This window comes from Acipenser ruthenus, chromosome 16 (assembly GCF_902713425.1).
Source record: "Acipenser ruthenus chromosome 16, fAciRut3.2 maternal haplotype, whole genome shotgun sequence".
NCBI lineage: Eukaryota > Metazoa > Chordata > Actinopteri > Acipenseriformes > Acipenseridae > Acipenser > Acipenser ruthenus.
In genome coordinates, this window is record NC_081204.1 from 19,964,661 (window position 1) to 19,981,932 (window position 17,272).

General features: G+C 42.4%; 1 protein-coding gene across 5 annotated transcripts in view; it reads left to right on the top strand.

Moving 5' to 3' along the window:
- The window catches only part of LOC117412315 (leucine-rich repeat and calponin homology domain-containing protein 2-like), an 82,908-nt gene that overhangs the window by 33,614 nt on the left and 32,022 nt on the right, over positions 1-17,272 (top strand). Inside the window, exons 2-16 of one of the 5 annotated variants that reach the window (XM_058989006.1) lie at positions 355-499; positions 4,902-5,028; positions 5,481-5,586; positions 5,673-5,809; positions 6,253-6,383; positions 8,755-8,887; positions 9,343-9,451; positions 9,564-9,667; positions 10,424-10,491; positions 10,818-10,937; positions 11,626-11,703; positions 12,905-12,967; positions 13,984-14,032; positions 14,998-15,036; positions 15,178-15,297. In XM_058989006.1, coding sequence (XP_058844989.1) covers positions 355-499; positions 4,902-5,028; positions 5,481-5,586; positions 5,673-5,809; positions 6,253-6,383; positions 8,755-8,887; positions 9,343-9,451; positions 9,564-9,667; positions 10,424-10,491; positions 10,818-10,937; positions 11,626-11,703; positions 12,905-12,967; positions 13,984-14,032; positions 14,998-15,036; positions 15,178-15,297 — 1,529 coding nt within the window. The remainder of the gene's footprint in view (positions 1-354; positions 500-4,901; positions 5,029-5,480; positions 5,587-5,672; positions 5,810-6,252; positions 6,384-8,754; positions 8,888-9,342; positions 9,452-9,563; positions 9,668-10,423; positions 10,492-10,817; positions 10,938-11,625; positions 11,704-12,904; positions 12,968-13,983; positions 14,033-14,997; positions 15,037-15,177; positions 15,298-17,272) is intronic. The other 4 variants (XM_034020589.3, XM_058989007.1, XM_058989008.1 and 1 more) reach the window with 4 other exon arrangements.

Here is a 17,272-nt window from a genome sequence, read left to right on the forward strand (position 1 = left end):
TAAGAGGTCTTAAGATTGCTTTGTCACCTGAGAGAATCGCATAAAAATTGAAAAGCCTGAGAAGTTATGATTGCCAAGATGCCTTTTATCTATTCATCACTTGAGACTCATTGATCTGAAAACAGCAGCATAATCATCTGACTGTGTTACTACCTTCCATTTGCCAGTCCAGGCAATGAAGTGGTGTGATGTCAGATACACAGTATCCGCTGAAGCATCACTTTCATGCAGTCTGATTTTACACGTCCCTTTTGATTCCTTCTGCTTGGGAAATCATTTGGTGCTTCTGCAATGCCTTGCTTTGTGTAATTTTGATATTGGGAATTGAACTGTTCATTTTGTTGTTCATTGCAGATCTCTCAAAGAACCGTTTTCTTGAAATCCCTCCAGAAGTGTGTCTCTTTGCTCCTCTGGAGTCATTAAACCTGTACCACAACTGCATCAAGGGGATCCCAGAAGCCATCATAAACCTACAGATGTTAACATACTTAAATATCAGGTCAGTGCTGTTTCTTTGGACATGCTAATAGATTATTCCAGCTGTTATACCGTAAGCCATGTGTTTAGCAGTGTTAATTCAGGTTTCGCTACTGTGTACCACTCTCAAAGTACAGTGCAGTGTTTCTCTAAGGCACAGCATACATAACAAAGATACATGCTCCAACTGCACATGTATTGTAATAAATGACAGGAATTGCTTGGACTCAGAATAGATGAGTAGATGTGGCAAGTCAGTGAAGTGTGTTCCAATTAAACTGCCCTTGACGCATGGCCTGTCTGACCTGATTCTGTCAGTGACCACTGGCTGATGTGCTTCCTGAAGCTGGCCTCACAGATGGAGTGAGAGAGGAGGTGTGAATACAGGAAGAGCTGAGCATTCCCTATCTCATCTTTTCAGTCGCCAACGCTTTCTGCAGCCAGCTGCGGCTTCAAATACAAAATCAGAGTGTTTGCTAAATGACCATTCAAGTTGTATTGAAAACCGTACATCCCTACATACTGCATGGGGGAGGGGGAGGCTTGGCTCTGCTATATCCCTGTCATAGAGTTTGCATCCCCTTTCAAGAGCAGGCTTCACATGTTGTGGTCATTTAGAAAGATCCTCTGGTGGCCATTGTCTTCCTGGTAAATTGTATTCCTTCTAACCAAAGTTTTACAGGGATGGAAAGCAGTTTCAACCTTCGAGGTTTGACTACGAGCTTAATTAGCCCCAGTGTATCAGTAAAAAGTTCAGGTGTGTCTTTTTAAACTCATAGTAAAACCAGGAATAGATCAAACTGCTTTGCAATGGGAGTTATTTCCATCCCTGTTTACACTGACAGATACACTTGAGTCTCAAAGCACTTCTAATATTGAAATCATCACCACTTGTAATGTTGAAATCATTTTTTGCTGTCTCTCCTAGTTCCACAACCCCTGCCCTAGAACCCCTTCTGTATCGTCATCATCAACCACAAAGCAGGAAACCCCTCCCCAGAATCAGGTCCACATGAGCTGGAATGAAACCAAACATTTGAATTTAAACCACATTTGAATTTAAATAGAAAATACATCAGCCAGTGGGCAGCCCAAATGAAGAGTGCTATAATGCATCACAGTGATGTCTTGATTTTTTCACTCAGTAACTCCAGCTTACTGAAATGTGTCATTCTGCCCCTTGAGTAGTCATGGAAACGTCCAAGAGGCTTTTCTCTAAAAATAACATTCCCAAAAGAGGAAGAGTATCAAACACTTCTGAAGTAAAAAGGTTTCATCTTTTGGTAATAACGGCATTCTAGGCATGTTGACCACACCTGGTTGGTATCCAGTGCTGTCATGGGTCAGTGCTGGTCTTAAAGGAGTGCTAGACTTTAAAATCCACTCCCCTATTCATGGCACTAGCAGTGTGCTCACTGATCCCCTCATCATGGCACTAGCAATGTGCTCACTGATCCCCTCATCATGGCACTAGCAATGTGCTCACTGATCCCCTCATCATGGCACTAGCAATGTGCTCACTGATCTCCTCATCATGGCACTAGCAATGTGATCACTGATCCCCTCATCATGGCACTAGCAATGTGCTCACTGACCCCCTCCTCATCATGGCACTAGCAATGTGCTCACTGACCCCCTCCTCATCATGGCACTAGCAATGTGTTCACTGATCTCCTCATCATGGCACTAGCAATGTGATCACTGACCCCCTCCTCATCATGGCACTAGCAATGTGATCACTGACCCCCTCCTCATCATGGCACTAGCAATGTGATCACTGATCTCCTCATCATGGCACTAGCAAATGTGATCACTGATCTCCTCATCATGGCACTAGCAATGTGCTCACTGACCCCCTCCTCATCATGGCACTAGCAATGTGATCACTGACCCCCTCCTCATCATGGCACTAGCAATGTGATCACTGATCTCCTCATCATGGCACTAGCAATGTGCTCACTGACCCCCTCCTCATCATGGCACTAGCAATGTGCTCACTGACCCCCTCATCATGGCACTAGCAATGTGATCACTGACCCCCTCCTCATCATGGCACTAGCAATGTGATCACTGATCTCCTCATCATGGCACTAGCAATGTGATCACTGATCTCCTCATCATGGCACTAGCAATGTGCTCACTGACCCCCTCCTCATCATGGCACTAGCAATGTGCTCACTGATCTCCTCATCTTGGCACTAGCAATGTGCTCACTGATCTCCTCATCATGGCACTAGCAATGTGCTCACTGACCCCCTCCTCATCTTGGCACTAGCAATGTGCTCACTGACCCCCTCCTCATCATGGCACTAGCAATGTGATCACTGACCCCCTCCTCATCATGGCACTAGCAATGTGATCACTGATCCCCTCATCATGGCACTAGCAATGTGCTCACTGATCTCCTCATCATGGCACTAGCAATGTGATCACTGATCTCCTCATCATGGCACTAGCAATGTGCTCACTGACCCCCTCCTCATCATGGCACTAGCAATGTGATCACTGATCTCCTCACCATGGCACTAGCAATGTGCTCACTGACCCCCTCCTCATCATGGCACTAGCAATGTGATCACTGACCCCCTCCTCATCATGGCACTAGCAATGTGTTCACTGATCTCCTCATCATGGCACTAGCAATGTGATCACTGACCTCCTCCTCATCATGGCACTAGCAATGTGATCACTGATCTCCTCATCATGGCACTAGCAATGTGATCACTGACCCCCTCCTCATCATGGCACTAGCAATGTGATCACTGACCCCCTCCTCATCATGGCACTAGCAATGTGATCACTGATCTCCTCATCATGGCACTAGCAAATGTGATCACTGATCTCCTCATCATGGCACTAGCAATGTGCTCACTGACCCCCTCCTCATCATGGCACTAGCAATGTGCTCACTGATCTCCTCATCATGGCACTAGCAATGTGCTCACTGACCCCCTCCTCATCATGGCACTAGCAATGTGATCACTGATCTCCTCATCTTGGCACTAGCAATGTGCTCACTGACCCCCTCCTCATCATGGCACTAGCAATGTGATCACTGATCTCCTCATCATGGCACTAGCAATGTGCTCACTGATCCCCTCATCATGGCACTAGCAATGTGCTCACTGATCCCCTCATCATGGCACTAGCAATGTGCTCACTGATCCCCTCATCATGGCACTAGCAATGTGCTCACTGATCTCCTCATCATGGCACTAGCAATGTGCTCACTGATCCCCTCATCATGGCACTAGCAATGTGCTCACTGATCTCCTCATCATGGCACTAGCAATGTGCTCACTGATCCCCTCATCATGGCACTAGCAATGTGATCACTGACCCCCTCCTCATCATGGCACTAGCAATGTGCTCACTGATCCCCTCATCATGGCACTAGCAATGTGCTCACTGATCTCCTCATCATGGCACTAGCAATGTGCTCACTGATCCCCTCATCATGGCACTAGCAATGTGATCACTGACCCCCTCCTCATCATGGCACTAGCAATGTGCTCACTGATCTCCTCATCATGGCACTAGCAATGTGATCACTGACCCCCTCCGCATCATGGCACTAGCAATGTGCTCACTGACACCCTCATCATGGCACTAGCAATGTGCTCATTGACACCCTCATCATGGCACTAGGCCTCTAAGGAAAAAGTAAAAAAAATAAAAATAAATAGAGACCACATAAAAAAAACAATATAAAAATAAACTGCACTTTTATGATTTTATTTCAACAAACACATGAGACAGTCAGTCAATCAGAATGAAAACAAAATAAGCAAATCCTCTCCAGGAGGAACAATAGGAGGCTGTGTGGATTGAATCGACCAGTCTGTGACCTGCTTTAACAAGCATGCACGAAGACAGGAAATGCCAAATCACTCAATCGATTGCCTTTAAAGGGTGGAGTCTAGAAGCGCATTAGAGGCACACTCGTTCGCTCTTGTTAGTGACAGTCAGTGTTTCTAGCTGCTTGTCACCAGACGTTTTTGCTGCCAGTCAAACTGACAGACGGCTTCAGTCTCTGCCTGTCAACTAGCTTTTGAAATGTATTTACCAGTTAATGAAACACTGTGTAGTGTATTGCTTCTTCCTGGTACCTTGTCACTTCCTGTGGTGGGCAGTTCCAGACACAGGAAATGACAATGTACTAGAAACAGTGTCCGTTTACTAAAGCCAATGTGGTGCTTAATCAATGTTGAAATCCCCAAATAAAAAATACTGGAACACGAAGAAGAGAAATTATTTGAACTTGTTGGGTGGCAGACCTTTTTAAGAGGATGTCATCCAGGCAGTGTAGCAACATGCCTGAAATCTGCAGACAGTTAAATTTAATGTTCTGTTTTAAAGTAATCTGAATGGTGTCTAAAGTTACAGAGCTTGCGTTCTGATAACTGCACATTTTGTTTCCCCAGTCGAAACCTTCTATCAACACTGCCAAAATACTTGTTTGACCTTCCTCTAAAAGTTTTAGTACTGAGTAATAACAAGCTTGTATCGATTCCAGAGGAAATTGGGAAATCAAAAGACTTAATGGAGCTGGTGAGTAAGAGTGCTGAGGGTTAGAGTCTCTTCCTTTCTTGAAGCATTGCTGCCCTTTTTTGGAATATAACCATGATTGTCATCATGAGGGTTTAACACAAGTGACCTTTTATTTTATTTATTTATTTATTTATTTATTTATTTATTTATCTACTATTATTTAACCCCAATTCTTGATGCAATCTTTATGAAATAATGTAGTACAACATTGGTAATAAGAAATTCCTCTTAATAACTTTGTCAGTATCTTGTGCATACATTATAATACAAAAGACAGAATTGTCGTCACAATGCTTGGCTTATTTTAGCCTCTATCTTCTAATTTTGTGTTTTTTATTTAGTATACTATATACAGATCACATGCATTGGCTGTTTTCTTTTTTAGGCGTTGCAATGTGTCCAGTACACAAGAAGCATGTTGTCTTACTTAGTGTTCCTTCTCCTTGACCTAGGATATCAGCTGCAATGAGATTCAGGTCCTTCCTCGGCAGATGGGAAAGCTACATTCCCTCCGAGAGCTCAATATAAGAAGGAACAACCTCCAGGTGCTTCCAGAGGGTAAAGTTCAAGTCTCCTTCTCCTTTTACTTCCCGGACTGTGGAAAGCACAGCAGTGCGTCTGATCTGCACTTCTCTCCTTTTCAGAGCTGGCCAACCTTCCTCTGGTCAGGTTAGACTTCTCCTGCAACAGAATCACAGACATTCCAGTTAACTATAGGAAGTTAAGACAGCTTCAGGTGATTGCACTGGATAACAACCCAATGCAGTCCCCTCCAGCACAGGTCGGTATACTTGCATCTCAGTTATGTTGTTTTTAGTAAACTTGTTTTGATATGATGTTAAACACCTTGAAGAGTCTTAAGAAAAAAGGGCTGGGCAGAAGGTGTGGGTCAGTGTTCAGAGCTGCATGCAACAAGACATGGAAGAATGGGGAGGGAAGAGGAAGGATACACACGTGGTCATGACATTACAAACAGGGTTAGAAACTTGGGCTAGCCCTGCACCTAGCTTTGGCTTTCAGAGTCCCTAGATTTATTATAATCAGGAGCAATCAGAGCCCTGTTGAATATATGAACAAATCCGTCTCTTACACCTCTGTAGCGCGGTGAAATAGAGAAAGTGCTTCAGCACTAGTAAAGCAGCTCCACCACACTGCTCTTTTAAAATCATACTTTTTTAAAAGACTACGTTGCAATCTGAACGAAGTCTCTCTTTCCCCCTGCAGATTTGCTTAAAGGGTAAAGTACACATTTTTAAATACCTAAACATCCAGGCCTGCAGAATAGACAAGAAGCCGGACTCTCTTGACCTGCCTTCGTTAGGCAAAAGGATCCTATCGCAGCCTCTGACAGACAGGTATGACCATATAAATACACCAAACAATAAGTCGCTTCAGATTCATTCATTCATTCATTCATTCATTCTTTCATTCATTCATTCATTCAAATGTTTAGTCACAGCACCTTAACACAGACTACACAGCATTCATTCTCATGGCATGAAGTTAAGGTCATGAAGGGCAAAGCAATGTTGCCTTCGTTGGGCGTGAAGATTCAGAGGCACCAAGGCAGTTCTAGGGGGCAGAAAGGCAAAACATAAATCCAACCCAAGGACACCAAGGCGATTTTCATACTCATTCATAAAACATCAAAAAAATGCAGAAAGCTTATTATGTTGAAATTAATTTAAACATGATTCACACACTAATTGTTACAAAATAAAATATAGGCCACTTTTCCATTGTAAATCCAATTTAAAAACAAACTTTCATAATGAAAAAATACAAAAGGTGATTTGGCAAAAAATTAATATTCATGGTACCACTGATTCGACTAGGGGTTTAGATGCAGCCTTTGTGATACAACAGCACAAATAAGCAATGTCAGTGAAAGGAAAGCTAAAAAAGATTTTTAGGCAAACTAGATGAAGATTTACCCATGGCTGAAGTTTAATAACGATAGTGGTCAGGTGAGTTGTTCGGTCTGCAGTGTCTGCGCAGCTGTTGTTTGCCACCTGCTGTTACAAAACCTGTACAAACAACGCAGCTTTGAAAAAAAAAAAAAAGTCGCAATAGAAACTTCGTCAGGCAATGGAAAGGCTCTGCATCACAATGGTGAACAGCTGGATGTACATAATGTTAGATTTACATTTGAGAGACTTTATATAGTTTCACAGTTCTTGAAATTTACAGTTGCAAAGGATTTGCAGTTTTGTTATGGTGCATTGCTGGACACTCGATTTGAGGGGAAAAAAATGTCTGCTGTTTTTAAGCTTACACATTCGAACCCCTTTTGCGAAAGTGCACATTTTACTATTTAAAAAGCAGAACTACGCAACACAAAATAAATTAAAGCAGAAATCGATACACTTCTCTATCGCACTTTGTTCACTTATGATATCTCTCCTACTCGTTTCATAGTTCAGGGAGCTGCTACTTGAACCATGTCATAGCTACTTGGGGCTGGGATAACACAGAATTACAAAACAGCAACAGTCATTGAAATGTCCATATAAATTAGCAATTAGAATGTGTATTGCACCGTTGCATTTTAAAGTATTACAATTTTAAGCCATTCTGTCACAATTCAATTTCATTCTGTGTAATCTCGTCCTTTCTGCAGTACTGTACTTGACAACTGTAAGTTCATATTATTATTATTATTATTATTAGTGTCAAGGACAAATTTCCAGTGTGTGTATATACTAGCACAGCTGAACAGGATGTCCTCTTCTTAAGTGAGCTGGCCCCAGAACCCAGCTTAGAACTGTGGTTAAGGTGGTGGCATCTGCAGAGGCTCTGTATTTTTAATATGCAGGTAGAAGTCAACTGTGATGGGCTGAGTGGGACTAAGGGACAAATAAGACATTGCATGGAATTATTCCAAACTTAAAAAAAAATGTTGCAAATTGTAGATGTTCTATGTGTGTGACTAGGCTGCAGTCTGAGTGTGGAGTCGAGTATTCATTGATAGCTCAGTGTTAAATAGTAAGGACTTGCCCTTCTTGTTTGCTGTGCACCGTCCATTTGCTGAACAAGGCTTAAGATGCTAGGCAAGTCATGCCATATTGTCTGGTTGCTGTTCTGCTGCTAATCCCCTTATAAAGAAGTGAACCACTGCACATGGGGCTGGCCGTTCCACTCACATTGACAATGCATTACCCTCCAACATTCAGATAGGTGGGGTAGAGCTTGTGTGTCTGGGGTTAAAGGAGTAATAGCATCCATTCTCTCATCTATCCTTTGTAACATTAGCACCAGCCCCTTTTATCATTGTGTTTGGGTCCCCTACTGTACCTTCACTGTGAAGACAATGTGTCCTGCAGACCCCACACTGTAAATTACTTTGACTGCTGGCCCTCGTACCCGGTGGTTTCTGAGCATTTTTTGTTAAGCTGTTTTTACTTTCTGAATTGCAGCACCTTGCTCTGTAAACTGAACTTCTGCATGTCCAGAAAGGCTAAGGAAGGAATGTCTGTTGCTGCTCTCTCTTTAGTCTCTACTGGTTGAATTCCACTCAGTGGTCTGGAAGCAACCTGTAATCACAGCAAGCTGGGACAGTGCCAGAGCCCTGTAATGCTGCTGCTGCTGCTGCAGGGGGCACCACAGTCCTCCTTCACCTTCATATCAAGAATAATAAAAGGGGCAGCACAGTCCCAGCACCTTCCAGAACAGCCCGATCGGTCCAACAATGTTTTACTGCACTCTTACCTGTATTTCTGCTTTCAGCATGGAAGATTTCTACCCCAGTAAAAGCCACGGCCCGGACTCAGGCATTGGCAGTGACAATGGGGACAAGCGCTTATCCACGACAGAGGTGAGGGCTCTGCTCCCTGCGGATTCCCATTTGTGTTTCAGTTTGGTACGCATAACCTGTATCAACCAGGCATTTACTCCAGTTACCCAATACAAACACCAAGATAAGGATCCCTAAACAATAACTAACAATACTGGAACCTGGAGTGCTTTCTAAAATGGTGACCAAACTATGGAATCTTAGGCTAAACATTTGAAAAAAATGTTATTAAACTAAATGTTAGATGGGCTGCCAGATCATGCAAAGGTGGCGGGCATTCATTTGGGACCCAGAGTCATTGTAAAGGATATTGTCCCCATTAGCATGCTCATATACTGTAACCCTGGGCTCTGACAGGTTCAAGCAGCATGCTCATATACTGTAACCCTGGGCTCTGATAGGGAACAATCTCCCTGCACCCAGTCTTTCTGCATGTATTCAGCTGTCCCAAAACGAATTGGCTTGTATCTGTATGGTTCCTTTTCGCAATATTAAAAAAAAGGCAAATTTGTGTTTTTCAGCCATCCGACGATGACACCATCAGCCTGCACTCTCAGGTATCAGAAAGCACGCGGGACCAGGTCAAAGCAGACAGCCACTCCGCGGGAACCAGGCCCGACGTGAATAAAGGTGGGGCGAGGGCATCTGGGTGGCATGGACACAGCAGCACACATTTTACTGGTTTTACTGTTTAGAAAAAATATTAAAATATGAGCATTGATTTTATTTAATTTTCTTTCAGATCAAGAGCCATATGATTACATCGACCCCAACACAGAGGAAGACACACCCCTCTCCGAGCCAGGGGATGTGCAGATCAGTGAGCCCTTCATGTCCTGTATGAAGGTACGGGAGTGTGCTGGAGATACAGGGGGGTCTGTGTGTATAAATATAATGTATGGAACAGCTCAGTGAGCCCTTCATGTCCTGTATGAAGGTACGGGAGTGTGCTGGAGATACAGGGGGGTCTGTGTGTATAAATATAATGTATGGAACAGCTCAGTGAGCCCTTCATGTCCTGTATGAAGGTACGGGAGTGTGCTGGAGATACAGGGGGGTCTGTGTATAAATATAACGTATGGAACAGACAGCTCAGTGAGCCCTTCATGTCCTGTATGAAGGTACGGGAGTGTGCTGGAGATATAGGGGGTCTGTGTATAAATATAACGTATGGAACAGACAGCTCAGTGAGCCCTTCATGTCCTGTATGAAGGTACGGGAGTGTGCTGGAGATACAGGGTCTGCGTGTCTCTGACTGTATAAATATAATGTGTGAAACAGAAAACCTAATACTTTTTTTGTTTTTAAGGAATAATTATATCAATACATTTTGCCGCCGGGAAGTGTGTACATTTTAGTTTTTGATTTACTGCTTTATTCTGTTCATTTCAATGCAGACCCTTAAACATTGTATAGTATCCGATTGTCCTTCACACATAGCGACCATGATAACTGCCTTGAACTTTCTGGAACTTCATAATCTAAATCCTGAATGCCTTTGAAGAAATTATTATTATTATTATTATTATTATTATTATTATTATTATTATTATTATTATTATTATTGCCTACAGTGTAATTTGTATTCTTGCCCCTTTTCAGGAGCTTGGGAGAGTCTTGAGTAAATCACACAGAATAGAGGAAAATGACAATGGGACAGAAGAGTGGAGGTAGGAACTGTATACAGTGTTGCTTTGTTTGTGTTCAACTTCTAGAATTCCATTATAATAATCTTTGAAAGTAATTCCAAATACTGTCCAGTTTTAATACTCTTTTACTCCAGTGGAAAGATTGCATTGTTCTTTGCTGTGAGGGCTGTTTATCAGAAGTATTCAGAGACCGCTCCTTGGTGGACAGCAGAATGCCTTCATTTAAGATGGCATTGAAACGGGTACGGGGTGCCCTCAGTAGAATGGTCGTGAATAAGTCGCGGAGTGTATGTTTCAATGGATATTCACAGAGCGCATGCTTCAGTGGATACGCACTTGTGTTTCAGCACTCAGAAAGAGCAGCAGCTTGCTGAGGAGGAAGAGGAGGAGGAGCAGGAGGAGCTGAAGGAGGTCATTGACCTGCGGAAGATAGCGGTGCAGTTACTGCAGCAGGAACAGCAGAACAGGTAGAGTCAGCCCCAGAGGTGCCTGTGTGCACACTGCAGGAGGGCTGCTGTCCAGTGTTACACCTGGTGCAGTTTGGAAATGAAAAGGTGGTCTAGCTAGCTATTTAACTTCTTAGCTAGTGAAGTGGCTAGCTATATTTATTGTAATAGTATTATTTGTGTTACCAGAATACCACTGACTCTGCATGCCATTTTTCTGTTTCTTAATTTATCATATTTTACAGATCAGTGCAAATCCGCAAAAAGCACAGAATACATTTTAGAATATTTGTAACAAGGGTAAAAAGAGAGCTTTGAGGGAACAAAAGGCCCCATGCTGCATGAGCAGCTCAAGGTAGGCAGGACCATCAGAGAAGCCAGGTAGACCCTGCAATGCTGAAGAGCCTGAGAGTTACACATTTCCACACTGCTGCTTTTAGTCTTTTATACATCAGCTTTAAAACTCTGATTCTTCATTCTGCTTTATTTCTGCTGTGGCTGATGTAACTTTATTGAAATAACCTCATTCTATTTTACTACCCTGTCTTGAATAACTTTCTTTTCTCTTTTACTAACAACTTCCTGCCCTTTCCCATCATCATATTCATTCTTTCTTTGTTTCTTTCTTTGTTTCTTTATTTCTTTCTTTCTTTCTTTCTTTCGTTCTTTCTTTCTTGGTTTGGTTGGTACACATGACATGTGAACACAGACGGAGGCCTTTAGTATGTAGAGCCACATTCAATGAGAACCTAATCCAGAGGAGAAGGGCGGCTGGACGGGCACAGAGGTATATCACCCTTACAGTGATTTAAAATGAAAGGAACTCATTCAGACAAGCCTTCGTTTAAAACAAGAAACAGTGCAGTTGTTTTTGTACTTATTTTTTCCTCGTGTTTATGGTATTGTAATTTCAGAAAGGTGCATGGGGATAATCATTCTGGGTGTAATATGTGGAGGTCACCATATTTTGTTTTTGAGCTACAGAGTCACGTTGTTCTACAGTCCATCTGTCTAATTTTTTACTTTTTTACCCTTGAGATGAGATTCTGGGGCAGAGCGAGAATGGGAGCCTGTATTTTCATTCTTTGCGCAATATTTATAAAATTGCTCCCTCTATTCTTGCCATCTCATTGGCTAACAGGTGTTCCGACCTGTGCAGATATTTCACAATACCAGCACAGTTTGGAACTTTCAGAACCACTGACGACCAGTTCACTCCAGGAGGGGAGGGGTAGGGTGGGGGGTACCGGCACACACCAGGATGTTCAAATATGGTTCCAAATACACAGGCCTGGGCTGTGAAAACTGAAACACTTCTGTTTTAAGATAACCAAGGCTTTACAAACAAACTTTTCTTGCATGTCCTTTTATTTTTCTGCAGACTATCTTCACTTTGATTTGGGTGAAGCTAATATATCCTAACATTACATTATAGTTATTCCCTGTGCAGCGGGTATTAAGACCCCACATCTGAGCCTCGCCCTCTCTTTATGTGCCGCATGTAAGAAGTCAGTTAGGGTCATAATAGCTGCTGCACAGGAAGTGAGTCTACAGGGCTGTGACAAGTTAAAATAAAGAAACAGAAAAATAAAGGACTTGAAATAAGGTTGCTGTGGTAACGAGAGGTAGGAATTTGTTTAGCCCCTTATGTAATCATTTATACAGCTCAGAACATGGGTGTTAGATACTGACTGGGTTTCTGGAGAAGGTTATTAATAAATACACCTTTGTTCCTAATCGGTGTGCCTGTAAGGCTTATCATGTGGGAGGGAACCATGTACTCCACTTGTAGCTCTGCTTCCCTTCCTGTTTTTAGACTTCCTTATCTATGTGGAGGGGAGGTCATGCACAGTTATTTAGAAGTTGGTATGTTTTGTTGGTAGTGGTTATTCTGGGTTTTGCTGTTCTATAGCTATTGTTAGGAAATGTTGTTGTTGTTGTTGTTGTTGTTGTTGTTGTCGTCATTCGTTACTCTCCTTCTGTTTCAGGTTTCTTAGCCAGTCCTCTAGCAGTTCAAGTAACAGACACAAGCCTTCCCACTCTAATAGAAGGTAATGAAGACAATAAAATGCTGCCATTGAGATCAATACACTGCCATTGAGATGAGCTCAATATGCTGCCATTGAGGTCAATACGCTGCCATTGAGATCAATACGCTGCCATTGAGATGAGCTCAGTACGCTGCCATTGAGGTCAATACGCTGCCATTGAGGTCAATACGCTGCCATTGAGATCAATACGCTTTAGTGTACCCAGGTGATGCCGCCGCCCGCCCCCCCACCCTCCCACTGTTGTACAGGGGCTGTGGTTTGAGTATCTCTGTAAAACTATACCCATGCTCGCTCTTCTAAAAGTATATTTGTCACTCCAAATAAGATGCTGCATCTCTTTAAATACGACGGTTAAATATTCTAAAAACCCTTTTAATTAAAAATAAGGAATATTGTTGCATGATATTTCATTTGCAGGTACAGTACTCATTCTTGGAGTATTAACTAGAAGTACAGTTAGTTATTTTTTAATTTGAATGGTAACTCAATCTGGTGCCTGTAGTACATGCACTTGACATGTAAAACAAATTATGTGCTTTTACACAACTTTACATCTACTGCCACCATGTGGTCATTATAGGGAATTGACGTGTATAAAGTTGAGCAAACCCATTAGGACCCTGCATGATCAGCTCACAAACATCACTGCGACCTGATTTGCTGAGGAAGTGAAGAGCATGGCCTGGTTATTGTTTTGGGGTTTATTTGCATATTCAACATACTACAGTAAAACCTGTACAATCTGACATGGAATTAGACAGCGTGCTGGATTACAGAGTTACTGGAAAACAGGTTCTCAATCTTGAATCACGCCCCACCTTAGCAATTTTATTTTTTACTTACTCAATTCAGAATGGTGCAGGCGGGACATTGAGTTAAAGACATTGTAAACTAATAATACTGATTTTCAAAACGGGTATTGCTGTTTCTATCATTTCACATGACCGGTCCTGCAACAAGTACTGGGCTTTGCTTCCTGAGGATTGCTGAGTGATTTATTGTCCTTCTGTTTTTAGTGTGTCCGCGGAGGAGGGCAGCACACCAGTGTCCCCACACAGCTGTATGGTGAGTTTCAACAGGCAGTTCACTACACTGTTTAACTACTCTTAGGGTTACTTACTGTTACCTCAGGGCTGCAACCATATAACTGGGAATCAGATCTGTTAAAGATTTTAAACTGTTAATAGCAAAGGCAAACCAATAATTAACACAAGTTCATTAAAAACCTATGATGTATGACATTTAACGTATTAAGATGTAATTCTCTCAAGCCTGTAGTAGATGGGTGTGTCTGAGGAAGCACGTGGGGTCGGGGGTGATGGAGGGGTGGAGTTGCTTCTGTTACTTCCCCCACACGGAGCCCTGCCCTTGGAGGATGCCTGCAGTGTTCTTCGTTTGTTTGGGAAGCTATTCATAGCTCTCCTAAATTTCCTTGGTGTCATTCTGCAAAGCCTGACTGACGCTGTACTTTACTATTGATGGCTTCTGGAGAATTCAAAACCATGGAGTTTCTACTCCAGATTTTGTATTTATTCAAATGTAAAAGCACATTTCCTAGTGGTTCCGATTGAAACCTTCAGTACTCTTTTAAATATTAAATTAGATCAAAATGAAAGCAAAAATATTCACGTGCAGCGTGACACCAAACAGTATTAATGCATTGCTTAATGTTTGAAGTTTTGCTAAATGGCAAGAAATAAATTTCTCATTGGATTGAACAGTATACTAATATCAGGGGAGCTGAATATTCATTGCTTTGCTGTTTTCATATCCCCTGTGGTATGCTAGGCCACTGAAGCCATTTGCACCATTTCTATAAAGGGACACTGAAAAGGGCACTGCACGACACATTTGTAATGTTTCCTGACATTGCTGGCGTTTTGAATCTTTGTGGTGCCGCTGTAAAGATGTATAATAGAGATGACCAAGGGGGACTCTTGCATTAGTGATCAATGGAAATGTTTACACTGTCAATGCTGATGTTTTAACAGTGTGTATACATCTGTGTTCCTCCCTTCCCTTTCTTAAAGGAGCCAGAGTTCACTGATGAAGACACTGCATTCTCTCAGGTCACTCATCCCATTTATTTATTTATTGTTTCATTGCATTTCTTGTTTCTCATCTGTTCACTCTCCTCCTCTACCTTCTCATTGTACATGTGGCAGAGAGGCGTGTGGCACACACTGTGAGGTTTGTTGGTTGTTTTGCAGTCTTCGGGCTCTTTGGAGGATGATTCAAAGCAGGATCAAACGGACTCGGAGACTCACCCTGTAGTGTTTCATAACGAAGAGAGGCGGCGAAATAAATATTTAAGAAAAGATTATATCAAGGTATTGCCTATGATGCTGTGCTGATGTGTGTGTGTGTGTGTGTGTGTGTGTGTGTGTGTGTGTGTGTGTGTGTATCTATATCTATCTATCTATCTATCTATCTATCTATCTATCTATCTATTCGTGCTGTCTGTTTGTCGAGGTGTCTGTTGGGAGTGCTTGCAGCGTGTGGAGCTCAGAGTGAGTGAGGGGGTTTTTTCCCCGTTGTTTTTGTTCATTCCTTTTTTCACTTTTCATCCTTTTTTTATGTTATAGGTTTAAAAAATAAAAGAAGGGAACATAGTTGGGTCTTATCGGCCGTGATGGCCAAAGTCGGGGGAATCCCGAGGGGATCAGTTCCCAATTTTGAACATATGACACGGAGAAATGGCATAAAAATTGTAGTGGATGTGTCTGTCCCGGTTGAGAAATGTGTGGTAGAACTTGGAAAAGTAATTGGGTGTGAGAATATCAAGTCGGCGTCACGGATGAATAAGGTTGTAGTTGTATTTTTGAGCAATGAATTAATAGTTTCCGAAATGGTTCAGCAAGGGTTGGTTATTGACGGAGTGTTAGTGTCTGTTCTGCCTCTTGCGGCTCCCGCTAGGAAAATAACAATTTCCAATATTCCGCCTTTTCTGAAAAATGAACTTGTAGTGAGAGAGCTAAGTCGTCATGGTCAATTAATGTCAGGCGTTACAATGATTCCTCTGGGTTGTAAGGCCCCTGAGTTAAAGCATGTAGTTTCTTTCAGGAGACAGGTATATATGCTGCTGAATGACCCGACTGGAGAGCTGAATGTAGCTTTTAGGTTTCGGGTGGAGGGTAGCGATTATGTAGTGTTTGCTTCTTCTGATACAATGAAATGTTTTAAATGTGGCCGTAAAGGGCATATTGCAAAGAACTGTAAGAGGACTGAAGGAGAAACTGAAAGTGAGGGGGAAGAAGTCACTGAGGTGAGAGAGAGCGTAGCTGAGCTGGGGAGCCAGGCTGAGGGACCTTCGGATCGCAGCACTGCGGAGAGTACTAGAACGGAGAGAGAGACTGAAAAAGTCAACCCGGGTGTGGTTGAGTCTGGTATGGTAGATGGGGAAAGTGAGTTGCAGGAATCGTCTAAAACACCTGTGGTGGGGGTGGTAGTTGACGGACAGGGTGGTGAGGGGAGAGAACAGATTGAGGAAAGCTTTGCACAGAATAAAGGTATAGTTTTAGTGTTAGAGAAGGAGAGGGAAGTGGGTGAGTTTAAACTCCCCAAAGGGAAAAGAAAGGCTAAAATTAGGCATAGTTTTGTAGCAAAACGCAGCCTTGTTTCTGAGGATGGAGTCGACCAGGCTGATGGATTAGTGAGTGAGTTATCTGAGAGAGTGGATTGCGCTCAAATGCATTGCGCAACAGGCAGTGGTGGCGATTTTAGTGAGGACGGGGGTAGTGATACTGACTCATCGGTTAGCTCTGATCTCTCGGCTAGTCAGCAAGCGAGAGGGGGGTATAGTGCTGAAAGCATACGGGCATTTTTAAGTGCTATTAAAGGGAAAAGAGGGATTGAAGTTATTGATCACTTCCCTGATTTAAAATTGTTTTTAAATTCGGCACAACAAATTAGACGTAATGCAGCTGTATTGGGAATGGAGCAAAGGGAAAGAGATCAGTTAAAAAATATAATAAGTAAAGTTCGTGCCTCTCTAAAAAAGTCATAATGGAGAAGTCTACACAAGCATTATTTCTTTTTCATGTCTACATTTTTAGTAGTGTGTGTATTTTTCCTTTAAAACCTATAATGCATACTCTTAATATAGGAACTTTAAATGTTAATGGGGGTAGAGATTGTGCAAAGAGAGCAGCTCTGTTTGAATATTTAACCCAAAAGAGAGTTAACGTTGCCATGCTCCAGGAGACCCATACAGATGATAATAATAAATCTGAGTGGATTCAGGATTGGGAAGGGGAGGTTATTTTTAGTCATGGAACGAATTTTAGTGCTGGAGTTGCCATATTA